Below are 16,605 nucleotides of genomic sequence, written 5' to 3' on the forward strand. Positions count from 1 at the left end.
TGCTTTGACGGATTTTTAAAATTTTATTTGGTGGAAGAAAAATATACAAATTTATGTGCCTTTTTGAGATAAACCATTTGTCTTTTCGGCAGCACATATATGTGTGAACAGTTTTTTCCTAGGATGAAATACAATAAATAAAAAATTCGGACAAGAATAATGGACGAAAACTTGAAAATTCTATGCTATTATCCTTAAGTAACATTAACGTCAATATTGATAGTCTCATAGTTGAAGTGCAAGGCCAATCTTCACATTAAATTGTTATGTCTTCATTATATTATAAATAAATGAAATATGAAGTAGCAACTTGTTTTAATTCATTTAATATTATTTTATTTTATTTAATAATTTGGTCCGGCCCTTGAGACAGAATGATAATTTGGCCCCCGAACTAGGAAAGGTTGCCCATGCCTGGTCTACATCTTCAATCTATCCCCTTTGTGATAGATAGTATAGATAGTTAAATCAGCTAATTTTTCTTAACTTTATTTTTGTCTGAATATAAGCTAACTTTAAGTGGTGCTTTTTTAGAATTGTCTGTTAAATGTTTAATTGTTATTCTCTGATCTTGTACTGACGATGCCTATGATACTTAGATAAAAATTCTGCACTAATAAAGTTATTTATGTGAGTTTTCCTCTTTTTTTCCTCGCTTTCTTTTTGACAGATTTTTAAAATTTTATTTGGTGGAAGAAAAATATACAAATTTATGCGCCTTTTCGAGATAAACCATTTGTCTTTTCGGCAGCAAAGAAAGCGAGGGCAGTTGATGAGGTTTATGAAGAACTGGAGAGAAACGGTGGCGAAGCTCAGTGGTTGAGAATAGCGAAAGCCAGAGATAAGGCCTCGAAAGACATAACATTAGTCAAGCAGATAAAGGATGCCTCAGGAGTAGTATTACAAGACGAGGACAAAATCAGAGGAAAATGGAAAGAATATTTCCAAAAACTACTAAATGAGGAGAATCCAAGAGAGAGGCGCGAGGATGGAGAGGTAAATGAGAGACTCGTGCAAGACATAAGTAGAGAGGAAGTGGTTTGGGTACTCAGAAAAATGAAGAATGGAAAGGCTGTGGGAGCAGACCAGATACCTGGGGAAGTGTGGAAAAGTTTGGGCAGTGAGGGCGTGGATATGTTATGAGATCTGATGTGTAAAATAGCCCAACAGGAAAAGATACCAGAGGAATGGAGGAAAAGTATTCTCGTCCAGTCTACAAAGGAAGAGGAGATGTTCAAGACTGTGGCAACTATAGGGGAATCAAGCTGATGTCACACACATTAAAAATATGGGAAAGAGTAATTGAAGCAAGGTTACGGAAATAGAACAATGTCATCGGCAAACAGCATGCTCCATGGTGCCTCCTTCTTGACATCCTCCACTAGTACATCCATGACCAGGTCAAAGAGGTAGGGGCTCAGAGCTGACCCTTGGTGTAGCCCTACGACAATAGGGAACCCTTCTGTCATGCCGACACTAGACCTGACCTGAGTTTCTGTTCCCTCATACAACTCCTTCACCAACCTCACGTACTTCTCCGACACCCCCTTCTTCCTCATACACCTCCATACCTCCTTCCTGGCCACTCTGTCGTATGCCTAGAAGGAGGCACCATGGAGCATGCTGTTTGCCGATGACATTGTTCTATGTGAATCATCCCGAGAGAAGCTTGAAAATACCCTGGAAGAGTGGACAAAGGCATTGGAGGAGAGTGGCATGAGAATTAACTGGGTGAAGACTGAATATATGTCAACGGGGAGTGACGAGGATACCATCATACGACTCCAGGGTGAAATGCTAATTTCAGGGAAGAAATTCTAGTACCTTGGGTCGGTTGTCGAGAGGAATGGTGACCTGGATGAGGAAATACAGCACCGAATAACATGTGGTTGGATGAATTGGAGGAAGATGAGCGGGGTCCTGTGCGACAAGAGAGTGAGTTGTAAGAGGAAAGGAAAGCTCTATAAGATGATGGTGAGGCCGGCGATGCTCCATGGTGCGGAAACGTGGCCTATAACCAAGGCACAGGAGAGGAAGATGGAGGTAGCGGAGATGCGGATGTTGAGATGGATGAGTGGTGTGACAAAGAAGGACAGGATAAGGATTGACTACATCAGAGGGATGGTTAAGGTGGGACCAATTGGCAAGAAGATACAAGAAAGTAGGCTGAGGTGGTTTGGACATGTTGAGAGGAAGGGTGAGGAGTATGTTGGTAAACGAGTGGAGTATATGGAGTTGGAGGGAAGGAGGAACAGAGGCAGGCCCATGCTCAGGTGGAGGGATAAGATGACAGAGGATCTTAGGGAGAAAGGATGGAGTCCGAAGGATGCTCTGGACCAGAGAACTTGGAAGAGGAAGGTTAAAGATTGGTGCGCCGACCCCGTTTAACATGGGATAAGGCAGAGTGAAAGAAGAAGAAGAAGAAGATGTGAGTTTTCCTCTGTTTTTATAATTCTTTTCAATATGCCAACTCATGGTATTTCATTATTAAAACAAATAAAATAGCATCATTCATTTCAGATGATATTGATGTTAGAAGTTTTATGTCTTTAAGTTTTGTAATATTTATATCCTATAGAACTATATTGTTATATGAATAATATATATATATATATATTTTTTTTTTAATATTTTAGGTATCTTATCTACTGTGATGTTTGTATGACGTCAGTTAATTACTGTGTTATATGCCAATGGAAGATGATCAAGCATCGGAGTGTTCTGAGAAGGATAGAATACATTCAGAATGTGAAACACAAAATGTAAATATTTTATCTTCAGTTGCAGAATTTTCAATTAGTAAAACATCAGAAGTTGTTCTGTCACCAGATATTTCTAGTATACCAAACAATTCCTTACCTTTTGTGATATTAGCTGAAGGAAGTTCTATAAGTGATACTGTTCCACTTTCTGGAGTAACCGAGACAGGACTTGATTTAATTAAAGTACTTAATTGTTCTTCTCATAATGAGGACTGTGATAGCTTGCCACACTACAAAATTACATTTCCTTTAAATAGCCAGAATAATATACAAAGTGACAGCCTAGAACAAGAAGGTATAAATGAATTGAGTGTTGAGGTGGGAGTAGAAAATATGCTAAAAGAGTTGAATTCAAATCAGTATTCCTTAGTAGTTTTAAAAAGTGGATCACATTTGTTTAAAAACAACAAGCAAAACTTGGAATCAGTTCCTGAGAAAAAGCAAGGATCTGAAATTGGAATGCAGCATGTGACAAAGCATAAGAATGGTAAAGATAAAATTAAGAAATGTCAGTCAAAAGTAAAGGTTAAAACACAAAGTAATTCTCCGCATAAAAAGCTGCAGAAAGCTCTAAATTTGTTAGTATGTTTAAAATGTAAATCATTCTTGAAAGCCAAGAAAGGAAACAAGTTAAAATCCAGCCTTGTGAAATCTCTATTCTGTTATTTACTTTTAGAAAATAGTCCTTTAGAACAGTTTGTAACTGCCTGTCATGAGAGAGGACACAAAAATTTACCCATTGAAAACAGTTGTGCAGATGAATTGGAATTTATTAAACATATAAAAGAAGCACATAATGAAATACATAAAAAATTTTCTACAGATCAACTTGTTGATAAGTTTTCCTGTAACAAGTGTAGTGTGATCTTTAATCATGTTGTCAAATTGCAGTGCTACTTTAAGTCTTATAAATCAAATAATCACACATGCAGAAATGTTTGTATTGTTCCTGGTAACAGTAATTTTGCAGAACACTATCAAACTAGTCACTGTGAGAAAAAAATATGTCTAGTATGTAACAAATTATGTACACATAATGCTACTTTAAAAAAACATCTAAAAACACACCAGAATAGTTGGTTTATTTGTGATGTATGTGGAAAGAGATATCGTAGTCATGCTGGACTTGCATCTCACATGACACAGCATAATTCTTCTGATGTTAAATATACTTGCACGCTATGCCAAAAAGACTGCCATTCTAATGATTACTTAAGACTTCATTTTCGACAAAAGCATCCCATAGGTCCACCAGTTGTTCATAACTGTAATGAGTGTGGAAAAGAATATAAATGGGGACAAAGTCTAAGGGCACACCTGGCTGTCAGTCATGGAAAGGGTAATGGTAAGTTAACATATAAATTAAGAAATTTCTGATTTTTGCAATATGTCCAGTATTATGGTCAAGTATGATCTTTACACAGAAATTTTATCAAGTTCAGTATGTTGCTAATAGAATGTTTCTAGTAACATATCTATGCTCTGAATTCAGACTTTACTTCCTAGAGTAAAAAAGAGGGTCAGGATAGGCAATATTTTTAACATGCATACTTTTTTTAATAATAATAATAATAAAATATGAAAGATGAACATGTGAGTAGCAAATATACTAATAATAGAAGCAGAATCTACTAAAAATACCCTTTAATGATTAATTGCAGAATTTTTAGTGAATGAACTTTCTTAACCAATTTTTGCAAGAGTAGTTAAAGATAATAGAATAACAGTTGCAAAAATAAGCATTCATTATATGATCATCATCAGTTTTTTCTGATATGTACTCTAAGGTAAGGAGATACAGTATACTATGACAATACTACACAATTAATTTGCATTACTACTAATCTTGTCAACAGAATTTTTAGTGAATGAACTTTCTTAACCAATTTTTGCAAAAGTAGTTAAAGATAATAGAATAACAGTTGCAAAAATAAGCATTCATTATATGATCATCATCAGTTTTTCTGATATGTACTCTAAAGTAAGGGAATACAGTATACTATGACAATACTACACAATTAATTTTACATTACTACTAATCTTGTTAACAATTTTCTTCCAGATTAGTCTAACATTTGTCAACACACCAGTATTATTAGATCTTATATTTTGTCATCTAGGATGCTTTTCACATAGAACTTGGTCTTTGAGTATTTTCCCTACTATCTTGGCACCAGGCACTTGTTTTGCTAACCTTTCCTCTTTCAATCTGTTTCTGTCCTTGCATCTGAGATTAGCTCTGCTTATGTATTCCAATGCCAAGAATATCATGCTCCTTCCTAATATTCTTGTTTTTAATATGATTCTGCCACTCATGCTATCTATTCACTTCCAGTTTTTTTCAGAACTCTCAGAACTATGGTCTCCAGTATTTTCCAAATTGTGGTGTGGTTTACTGCAAAATCGAACATTGTGTGATTTAATCAACCAGCAGTAAACATATAAGTGTTGTTCAATAAGAGTTTAGAAGTGCCAATTAGGGAAATTAGAGATATTAGAAAGATGCAAACAGCATTTATTGCAATAAGGAGTGAAATAGTTCTTTTATGTGGCTTAGGACAAAACGGGGGCTAGAATGACTGGAGAAACAGTTGTCATTTGGTATTGCAGGAAGGAGAATTGAATAAAAAAAAAAGTGAATGGGAAAAGTTTGGAGTGAATTTGATGAATGAAAGGACTTACATATGCCTGACAGACTACATTTAAATAGTTTTGGAGTTAGATATTCGGAGAAAGTATTGTTTAGTGAGAGTTTGGAAGTGCAAAAATTTCTAGCATGCAGCAACAGTTTTTTTAATTCGTAAACTACCAATTGTTGTATGTACCTTGTATTCCTGTTTCTTTGATTTGCTTGTTTTTATGCACTAATGCTGTACTGTTATTTTCAGTATGAAATATCTGTACTTTCATTTCATTAAAGTTAATTACTGTGGTTATTGTGTAATTTGTTGTTTATAGTCATGCCACAAGTACCTTTAAAGATTGCTAAGCATGTGGAATTCTCAGTCAAGATAGGATTTATATTGAAATGTAGTGTATGGCAAGTGGTCAGAGATTGCTTGAGGATAGCAGTATCATGGCGGGAAGGAGCTATGACAAGGGGCCATCCCTGGAAGTTATGAAAGGAGGCTGTGCGCAAAAGGGTGAGGAGTGGTTTCTTTGCATGGAGGGTGGTTGAACTTTGGAATGCATTGCCAGAGAGAGTGGTTGGAGTGGGAATGGTCAATGGGTTCAAGGAGTGGTATGATAAACTTTGTATTTCCTAAAAACGACCTCCCACGATGAGTCTTTTGACTCCATGGAGGCCTGGATAATAATAATAGCAGTATCACACTGCATACCAAAGGTCAGGAGGATAAACCACGCTGAAATTAAGTGGATGAGTAGGGATATAAAGCAAGAGCTGCAAAATAAAAAGAAAAATTGTGGAAGAAATATGAAGAAAATAGTGATCAGCATACTCATGAGCAGTACAAAGTGTAAGCATGAATAGTGACTAGTATGGTAAGGAAGACCAAATCAGACTATGAGAGAGGATAGCCAAACAGGCCAAAGTAAACCTAAAGGAGTTTATTTTTTGTTATGTAACAAGAGGAAAAATGACTATGGTAGAATGACTTTAAACAATGCTCAAGGTTGGAAGGTGACTGAGCCAAAAGAAATAGTTGAGTTGCTGAATGATCATTTTGTCTCATCCAGGTGGAGATTTTACAGTTGCTGATGTTACAGGTTGGAAGGTGACTTGAGCCAAAAGAAATAGTTGAGTTGCTGAATGATCGTTTTGTCTCATCCAGGTGGAGATTTTACAGTTGCTGATGTTACAGGGACACATATCAAAATTGATGTAGATGAACAGGAGATGTTCAGCATATTAAAAATACAATCTAAGTCTCAGCTCTGGCGGGGTTCTAAGGGAGTGGAAAGAGGGTAAGATAGTACCATTGCATAAAGACAGAGGTAGCAAACTACTGATCAATTAATATATTGGAAGTAGTTGTTGAAGTATTGGAGAATTTGGTGAAAGGTAAAATACAACGGTGGGTGGATAGGGATGCAATACTCTATAGTGGGCAGCACAGCTTTATAAAGGGTAGGTCCTGTATTAGTAACTTATTCACATTTTATGATAAGTGACAGCAGAATTGGATAAAGGTAATGGCTACACCACGATACTGCTCAACTTTGCCAAGGCATTTGACAGAATACCACATGGAAAACTATTACAAAAACTGGAGAGGATGGGAATGAATATGAAGCTAGTAGCATGGATGGGGGATGGACAGACACCAGAGAGTAGTGTATGGTGCAGTGGAATCTAGGAGAATGATGGTGACTAGTGGATTAACTCAGGATTTGGTACTAGGGCCACTACTCTTTAATTTGTATATCAGTGACATAGGGAAAGATTTAAGAGGGGACATTCAGTTTTTTGCTGATGATGCAAAGCTGAGGAGAGCAATAGTTTGTGTGCAAAGATTTCTGTGGTTCAGTAGTTCGAGAAAGAGATTCCAGTATTGAGACCGCATGTTTATTAAATAAGAATAGGATACTTGAAAAACCGACAAGTTTCGTAAGTCATATGACTTACATCATCATCAGGGGCATTGGTGTATAAAAAAAAGGTTAAACACAACTAACAAAGATTAAATTCATAGTCCATTAGATATTTCTAACTGTAACATTGAAAAAATTGAAAAATTCATTAGTGAATGTTTGTTGGAACATTGTTATTTGTTGTCACGTTCTGTGCTTCATATGTGTTACATCCGAGATCTGAGGAAGTTAGATTTTTTTATGAATGCTGATCACACTTGGTGTAATATCAAACCTTTGTTTTTGTTGCACTGTGTAGGAATTCTAAGCATTTTTGCCACTTCCTTGAATTTCCTTGTGAAACAGTTTTTATCAGTATATGACATGATCATTTTTTCCCCAAAGTACTTTATGGCCAGTGGAAGTTGTGTGGAAAGCTAGGCCTGATTTGTGTTCTCTTCTTTTTTCTACGTCTTTTTTATATTATTATTACACGACGCCTCCAGGGAGTCCAACAACTCATCGAGGGAGGGCACCTGCTCTACAGCTCTGTCTCCACCACTCTTCCACAATACACCAACACCATCTACTGCCGACCACCACCAATCACAAACATCCATGCCCATGGAGGGATTCGAACCCGCAGCCTTTTGGCTGGAGAGCGGATACGCTAACCACTGGGCCAGCCAGGCTGGCCAATGCCCAGATTTGGTCACCTAGGTTTCTTCTTGGGAGGAGGTTGAGAGGATCTGGAGGCAAGTGATTCTAGATGATAGCAGGTATATGGAATGAACCTTATGAGAACAGGTTGAAGGAAGATTTGTGGGTTGCAGAAATTGGTTGATAGGCGGAAAAGAGGAGATATGACTGAGACATTCAAATTGCTGAAGGGGTTTCTATAGGATTAATTCAGAGGATATTTTTGAGATCAGGACTGGTGGTGGGAGAACTAGGGGACATCTATGGAAGCTGGGCAAGAGTGTGGTTAATAAGGGTGTTACAGCTGGGTTCTTTACTTTTAGAGTGGTAAATGAGTGGAATAAGCTGCCAGAGTGTTGTGGGTGCTATGACGGTGAATGAGTTCAAGGCAAGGTATGATAGATACTGTGAGAATGTCGAATAGTTGTGTGGACATGATGTTTAGGGCCTCCCTCGATGAGTCTAAGGACTCCTTGAAGTCGCCCGTAGTAATAATAATATGTTCAGCCATACGGATTTCTCCTGACCTTCCTGTCTGGCCTACATAACAAATGCCACAAGAACAATAGATTTGATAGACCCCTGGTTTTTTTATGGGATGGTACTGAAGATTTCGGTGGATGTAGGAATCTTAATATTTTTTCTAAAGGGAGAAAAGCTACTTTTAAGTTGTACTTGCAGAGCAATGTCGCTAATCTGTCTGTGAAATTTTTGATATATGGTAGTGAGATTGCATTCTTGAAATGTTGTTTTTCTACATTGGTTGTGGGAGCTGTGTTCAGTATTTTCTTGATTGTTTTTGGCTCAAATCCATTAAGTGTGAGGTTGTGTGTTAAGTAGTGTAATTCTTCATTTTGCTTTTTTTCTGTGCTGGATATTTTATATGCTCTGTCTGTCAAGGTTTTTATTATACCTATTTTTTGTGAGGGGTGGAGGTGTGAGGCGGCATTAAGAAATCTTCCTGTAGTTGTCGATTTTCTGTAAACGGAAAAGGTTAAACTTTTTTTACTCTTCATTTTTTTCTACGAGGATATCCAGGAAAGGTAATTTTTTATGTTCTTCTATTTCCAAAGTGAATTTTATATTTGGGTATATTCTATTAAAATATTTTTTAAAAACAATTAATTCATCTTGTGTTCCTGGCCAAATGACAAAAATGTCATCCACATACCGTAGCCATCTCTTAGGTTTCTTTTGATATTTTTTTTAGAGCGTTAGTTTTAAAGTTTTCCATGAAGAGGGTGGCTAAAGCTGGGGAGTGGGGGGAGCCCATTGCTAGTCCTTCCTTTTGACAGATGAATTAATTGTTTTCATTCATAAAAAAATCTAACTTCCTCAGATCTTGGACATAACACACGTGAAGCACAGAATGTGTCAAAAAATAACAATGTTCCAACAAACATTCAGTAACGAATGTTTCAATTTTTTTCAGTGTTACAGTTAGAAACATCTAATGGACTATGAATTTAATCTTTGTTAGTTGCGTTTAACCTTTTTTATACACCTGTTGCCCCCAATGATGTAAGTCATATGACTTATGAAACTTGTCGGGTTTTCACATATCCTGTTCGTATTTAATAAACATGTGGTCTCAATGCCGGAAATCTATCTCATGAGAGCAATAGTTGATAAAGGTGATGTAGACTGATTTAAATAAATTGACATTGTGGGCAAAGGATAATGATTGTCAATTTAATGTTGCAAAGTGTAAGGTTATGCACTTCGGGTTGAAAAGGTTGCACATGGTGTATCATATTGATGGTACTGATTTGCAGGAAATTGATAAGGCTAGGAACTTTGAGATAATGGTGGACAAAGAGTTAAAGTTCAGAGGACATATTGCAAAAGTTGGTAAAATAGCTCAACGAATTACTTGGATGTTGAAATACACACTAACAAGTAAAGATAAGGAAGTGGTTGAAAAGATTCAGAAGATGAGTGACCAAGATGGAGACTGGTCTGTGGAATACTCCCTACGAGGATAGTTTGAGGGCTTGTGGGTTACAAAGTTTAGTTGATAAGTGGAAAAGGGGGAGGGAGGGAAGATTTGATAGAAACTTTTAAGATATTAAAAAAGGAGTTTTATAAAATTTATGCACACAAAAGTTTTCAATATATGACAAATAGTCAGAGAATTAGGGGGGGGGGCATCTGTGTGTAAGAGTGTGGTTAGTAGGGTGGGGGGTGTGTGCGAACCAGATTTTTTTGTGTGTAGAGTGGTTAGTGAAATGGATTGCCAGAATTGGTTGTGAGTTCTCTGACAGTGAAGGGATTCAAGGAGAGGTATGATGTGATTTGTGTGTATGATTGTTCATTTGGATTCTCCCGCAGTGAGTCTCCTGACTCCATAGAGATGCCATAAATAATAATAATCTTCTTTTTCTTCTGCAGCTTCTCCCACTTAAGTGGGGTCACTGTTGATGATGAGTCTCCTCCACATCCTCCTGTGTTGGGCTGTCACCACATCCAAGTTCTTCATCCTCAAGTCCTCTTCTACCAGCTCCCTCCATCTCTTCATTGGCCGCCCATGCTTCCTCCTTCCTTGCACATCCATCTGCATGACCCTTCTTCCCACATATTCGTCCTCCCTCCTCATCACATGACCAAACCATCTCAACCTTGCCTCCTGTATCTTCGCTCCTAAGTTTGTAACTTTCACTGTTTCCCTCTCATAGTCATTTCTCAGACGATCCTTTCTGGTCACACTGCACATCCACCCAAGCATTCTCATCTCTGCTACTTCCATCCTGCTGATGTTATTTTTCCTCGTGGCTTTAGTTTGCATAGTATACGTCATAGCTGGCCTCACTACTGTCTTATAGATTTTGCCTTTCAGATTGATCAGCACCCTCTTATCGCATAACACTCCAGCCATCTCCCTCCAGTTCTTCCAACCCACTTGTATCCTGCATCCCACTTCCTTCTCAGCCCCTCCTTCTTCCACTGTTGAACCTAAGTATCTAAAGTCCCTCACCTTCCCGATGACATTTCCTTCCAGCTCCAGATCTGTCTCCTGGCTGCTGCCGCCCACTGCGCAGCACATATACTCTGTCTTACTTCTGCTCAGTCTCATACCTCTCTCTCTTCCAGTACTTTTCTCCATCTTTCCAGTTTAGTTCCTGCTTCTTCTCTTGAATCTGCACACGACAAGATGCCATCTGCATACAACATTGTCCAAGACACATCTTCTCTCACCACCTCCATCACAATGTTAAACAGAAATGGACTTAATGCTGACCCTTGATTCAACTGTTACTTGAAAACTTTGTCTGTCCCAGACAGGTCCGAACACTTGTCTTCACATTTCTGTACATCTCCTGCACCAACCTGACATATTTCTCCAGAACCGTCTTCTCCCTTAGACACTTCCAGACTTCTTGCCTTGGCACTCTATCGTATGCTTTCTCCAGATTAATAAATGCCAAATATAGCTCCCGTTGTTTCTCTCAAAACTTTTCCATCATTTGCCGTAACCCAAAGATAGCATCTGTTGTTGATCTACCAGGCATGAAGCCAAATTGTTCCTTTGCAATCTCCACCTCCTTCCTCAATTTTCCATCAAGAACCCTTTCTAGGATTTTCATTGTGTGGGACATCAACTTTATTTCTCTGTAATTTTTACAGTCTTGCGCATCCCCTTTACCCTTGTAGATGGGGACAAGAGTACTCTCCCTCCATTCCTCAGGTATATTTTCCTGTTGGCAAACTTTCATGAACAGGTCCCACAGCAGGTCAATTCCCTCTTCCCCCAGTGCCTTCCATGTCTCCACTGGAATCCTGTCAGGGCCCACTGATTTTCCATTCCTCATCCTCTTCATGGCCTCCATCACTTCCACTATACTGATGTTTTGCACCATCCCCTCAGAAGGCTGCCCATCTTCTCTGTGAGTCCTTGCATTTTCCTCATTCAAAAGTCCCTCAAAGTATATTCTCGATCTGTTTCTTATGTCCACATCTCTTCATAATACTCTTCCTTCAGCATCTTTGATCTACCTTACATGTAAGATGTCCTTTGCTGCTTTATTTCTACATTTCGCTAGTTGGTAAATTTTTCTCTGTCCTTCCTTTGTTTCTAATTGATCATACAGATCTTGATATGCCATGGCCTTTGCCTGTGCCACAACTCTCTTGGCTTCTTGCTTTCTTGACTCATCCCACTTCTGCTTTGCCTTCCTCTTAGCTGTCACTGCCACTTGTACATTATTATTCCACCACCAACCCTCCTTCTGCTCTCTAATCTTTCCAGATGTCTCACCGAGCACCTTGATTGCACAGCTCAGAATTACTTTTGAACTATGTTTCCACCAATCTTGTACACTTTCCAGTCCATCCGAATATCTTCTCTAACACCCTCTCCCTAAAACGATTCCTCACACTCTCTTCTTTTAAGCGAAACCACTTACTTGTCTTCATCCCATGACTTCCAGAGGTTCTTATCTTCGATCTTATTTTAAAGTCTGCGCACAGCAGTCGATGTTGCTGTGCCACTTGTTCTGTTGGAATTACTTTACAATTTGTTACAACCTTAAGATGTTTTCTTCTAGTCAAAATGTAGTCAATTTGTGAACTGTTGTTACCACTCCTAAATGTCATCTTGGAGCATTGCCATGGCTTGAGAAGCTACAAGGAAAGAATGTCAGTAGTGCATGTAAAGTGGTTAGGGATTGTTTGTGAGAGGAAGTATTGGATATTCATATCCAGGGTTAGGAGAATAAACCAAGTAGGAATAAACAATAAATTACATTGTTTGATAAGACAAGTAAATGATAAGACAAGTAAGGATTAGACAAATGGGAATAAATGGATGAGTAGCGATATAAAGCAGAAGCTGACAAAAAAAAAAAAAAAGCATTCTGGAGGGAATATGAGCAAAAATGTGATCAGTATGCTCACGAGCAAAACAAAGTGCAGTCATGCTGATCACATTTTTGCTCATATTTCCTCCAATTTGATGTGGTTTTATGTCTCATCATACTGAATGCTTTTTTGTTTACTGCAAGACAGAAGTAGCAATTACAGATGAATTAGCATCTCAGGAATGATGGTTGATTAAAGTATTGGAAAAGTTGGTTAAAGGCAAAATTCGGGAATATAATACTCTATGGTGGCAGTATGGCTTTGTTAAAGGTAGGTCCTGCCTTAGGTATTTATTCACATTTTATAATGTGATAGTGGAATTGGATAAAGTAAATGGTTATACATGATACTGCTGAACTTTGCAAAGGCATTTGACAGAATACTGCATGGGAAACTATTACATAAGTTGGAGCAAATGAGAATGGATGTGAAGCTAATGGCATGGATAGAGGTTGCTGGCAAACAGATATCAGAGGGTGATAGTAGAGTGGAATGAAGGTGAACAAGAGTGATCAGTGGAGTGCCATAGGCCCTAGGGCACCATACTAGGGCCACTACTCTTTAATTTGTATATCAATGATCAGTGCTCCAGAAATCCACTTAACCACATGCCCCAAGCAAGTTATTAGAATTACGTGGCAAGTGAATTTGCAGCATCGTTCTAACTGTATTCAAATGTATTGCTGTATTTTTTTGTATAATTTACACATTTTTTCCCCCCATTTTAAAACATCTTATTCACTATCAAGTTATTTGAAGGTAAAATCCTACAAAGAATTTAACTATTTGCCTTTGCCAAAAGTTAGTTTGCACGAAGATACTCTCAAAGATACCTTACTGTTTCTGAAATGCAAAGTAAATTATTCCTATCCCTGACAACAGGTGGCACTATTTATCTCTCACCCTGTTATGTACTAAAACCTACCCTAAATCTGCAAATGAATTTTAAAGGAAATATACAAGTATTCTCAAACTTTTTATTTTGCATAACTTCATCATCGTTCTTATGAAAATCAGAGGTACTACCTTTAAAAAAATTAATTTAACAAGACTAATTTTCATTTATTTCAATGCCAGCTGTAATTCTCACAGTATCCTATTTAATCCTTAAGTAGGTATGTAGTTGTAATTTATATAGTTGTAGTTGCAGTTTATAACATTAATTAGCTTAGTGTAATTATATACTTCAACATGCATGATGAAAAGTCTTTTTAATAGTGTTATTTAAATTTTAAAAAACCTGCTTACCTTGCAGAAACAAGTTGACTGGATCACATTATTAACATTGCAATGTGAAAAATTAATCAGGCTCTCTTGGTAATCATTTTCTTTTGTTTTCATAAACTTATTTACCTTTCCTGTTGAATGATTTTATGGATAATTTATATAAATTCACCTTATTAAGGACAATAAATGAAAGGAAATGCAAACACCTTTGGTTTTGTAAAGTGCAAAACTTAAGACAAATGTAATGGATTAGAATATACTAAAAACACAGGAGAAAATGGTTTTGTTGTGTCAACCAGAAACAATCAAGATGTGCTTTCCAGACAAATGGTTCAAGTGGTTGTGCTACAAATATGAAGTTGTATTCCATAATGTATAGTTGCAGTTCATTGTAGTTGGTGGAGATAGAGAGCTGTAGAGTAGATTCCCTTCCTCGATGAGTCTTTGGACTCCCTGGAGGTGTCACATAATAATAATAAAATATTCTGGGAACTGCTGACAAAAATGCTGGATTACTATAAGATTTTTGAGGCCTTTTTAAAGTGGAAACAGTTTTCGTGAGATTTCAATTCTCACAAAAAAAAAAAAAAAAAAAAGAGAGAGAAGAAAAGAAAATGCTGTGACATAGATTCTGTGAAATATACCTCTGCTTGCTTTCCAAAGAAAGGGATTCTGAAATGTTTAAATGTGTTTCTTTAATACAATCTATTATAAAGTTAAATTCAAACTATTTGCTGACTCCAAAAATATATTCCCAGTGGCAGAACAGTATCAAAATGACATGAAATGTAAAAAATTAGATAAGGAAATCAAAGATTTGATTAGTGAGTCTTCTTGTAGATGCTTCTTAAATATTTCAAATTAGGGAAAACTCATTTTTATGTATACATCTCATGTAATCCATGAGATGCATACATAGAAATTGAAGAAGCATTTCTTAACACAGTTTCTTTTTGAAACATTTGGATAGATGAGAGAGTGAAATGAACAAGTTCTTCACATGGAAGACTAGTAATTGGTTAGATGTTATATATATATATATTTATATATATATATATATATATATTTGGGGGGGGGTAATTATTTTTTATGAGAGAAGACAAAGATAGCTAAGCCAGAGATTGTAGAAAGCTTTGATTTCAAATCTTCAAATAGGAAATAATGGAGACTTTTACATAAGCTGAGTGAGACTACAGGTGGATTCAAGTACACCAAATGTGAAGTACACATTTGATGTACTTGAAGTTCACCAAATGTGATTGCCAATCATATAAATATTTGAAGATCTGTGAATGATAAAGCATACAGAACCCATTAAAAGAGAACTTCAACCTAAATCAATTTACCCATCAGAATCAGAATTTTCAATATCTTTCTCTGTTGAAGACATTGATTTAGCATTGAAAGACATAAAAGCCGAGAAGGCTCCAGGTATTTTTGATAGCATTCCTATGGAATTCCTTCTGAACTTGGGAACAAATGCCAAAAAATGGTTTGCACATTTTTTTGTGATATTCTAAAAACTGGAATCCAACCGAAGCAATTTAAGAAGAAAAAATCAGGTCTAACAGGCAGATTTTAGTCCCAACCACAGCTGCTTTATTCATGTCCTATCTTTGACATCATTTATAGAAGCAGGCCTTCAAAAATGGTATTCATCGATATCACAGGCTGTTTGTAGGAGGGTCTAATATATAAACTTATTCTAACTACAGTGTGCCTAGTAAATAAACATAGTTTCAAGTGCTAGGGAAAGAAATTAGTAAACAGAAAAAAAACTAAAAAATGGTCTACCCTAGGGATCAGTGTTAGCCCTCTCCTGTTTTTTAATCTGTATATTTCAGATCTCCCTGATATGCAAGCCAGAAAATTCTGTCATGCAGATGGTTCAAGTGATGCTAGGGAAAGAAATTAGTAAACAGAAAAAAACTAAAAAAATGGACTACCCTAGGGATCAGTGTTAGCCCTCTCCTGTTTTTTAATCTGTATATTTCAGATCTCCCTGATATGCAAGCCAGAAAATTCTCTCATGCAGATGGCATTGCACTTGATACTAGATACATTTCATTAAAAAAAAAATGGAAGAATAACATCCGATCTGGAAACAAGGAGACTATGTCCAAATGCAGATAAAACTGAAGTGTTCTGCTTCCATCTTCTGATGTTCACAATAGGCTTGCCAATGCAGAACTTCAGGTCACCTTAAACAGTACATTTAAGGTGACCTGAAGTTCTTTAAAAGCTACATTACGATATAAATTTTCCAAGTATTTGGGTGTCACACAGGACTGCACACTATCCTGCAGGAAACACCTAGAGAGTACAGTAACTAAAATCAAGACTCATAATAACATCATTTGTAAACTTTGGGGATCCTCTGTTACCACCTTACACTTGTCAGCTCTTGGTCTGGTATTCTCTGTAGCTGAATATTGTTCATCTGTTTGGCTCAACAGGCCATACACAAAACTCATCAGTACTCAGCTTAATAACACCCAGCTGATATTTGGTGCTACCTTGAGCAACA

General features: G+C 37.0%; 1 protein-coding gene across 4 annotated transcripts in view; it reads left to right on the plus strand.

The window, feature by feature from the left end:
* Positions 1-16,605, plus strand: part of LOC150104225 (uncharacterized) — a 116,393-nt gene that overhangs the window by 21,903 nt on the left and 77,885 nt on the right. For all 4 annotated transcript variants that reach the window (XM_090396847.1, XM_090396846.1, XM_090396848.1 and 1 more), the window contains exon 2: positions 2,637-4,107. In XM_090396847.1, the coding sequence (XP_090252973.1) occupies positions 2,688-4,107 (1,420 nt within the window). In that variant the 5' untranslated portion in view covers positions 2,637-2,687. The remainder of the gene's footprint in view (positions 1-2,636; positions 4,108-16,605) is intronic.

The sequence above is a fragment of the Typopeltis vanoorti genome, chromosome 8 (assembly GCF_054136105.1).
Source record: "Typopeltis vanoorti isolate ZY-2024b chromosome 8, IOZ_Tvanoo_1.0, whole genome shotgun sequence".
Classification (NCBI taxonomy): domain Eukaryota; kingdom Metazoa; phylum Arthropoda; class Arachnida; order Uropygi; family Thelyphonidae; genus Typopeltis; species Typopeltis vanoorti.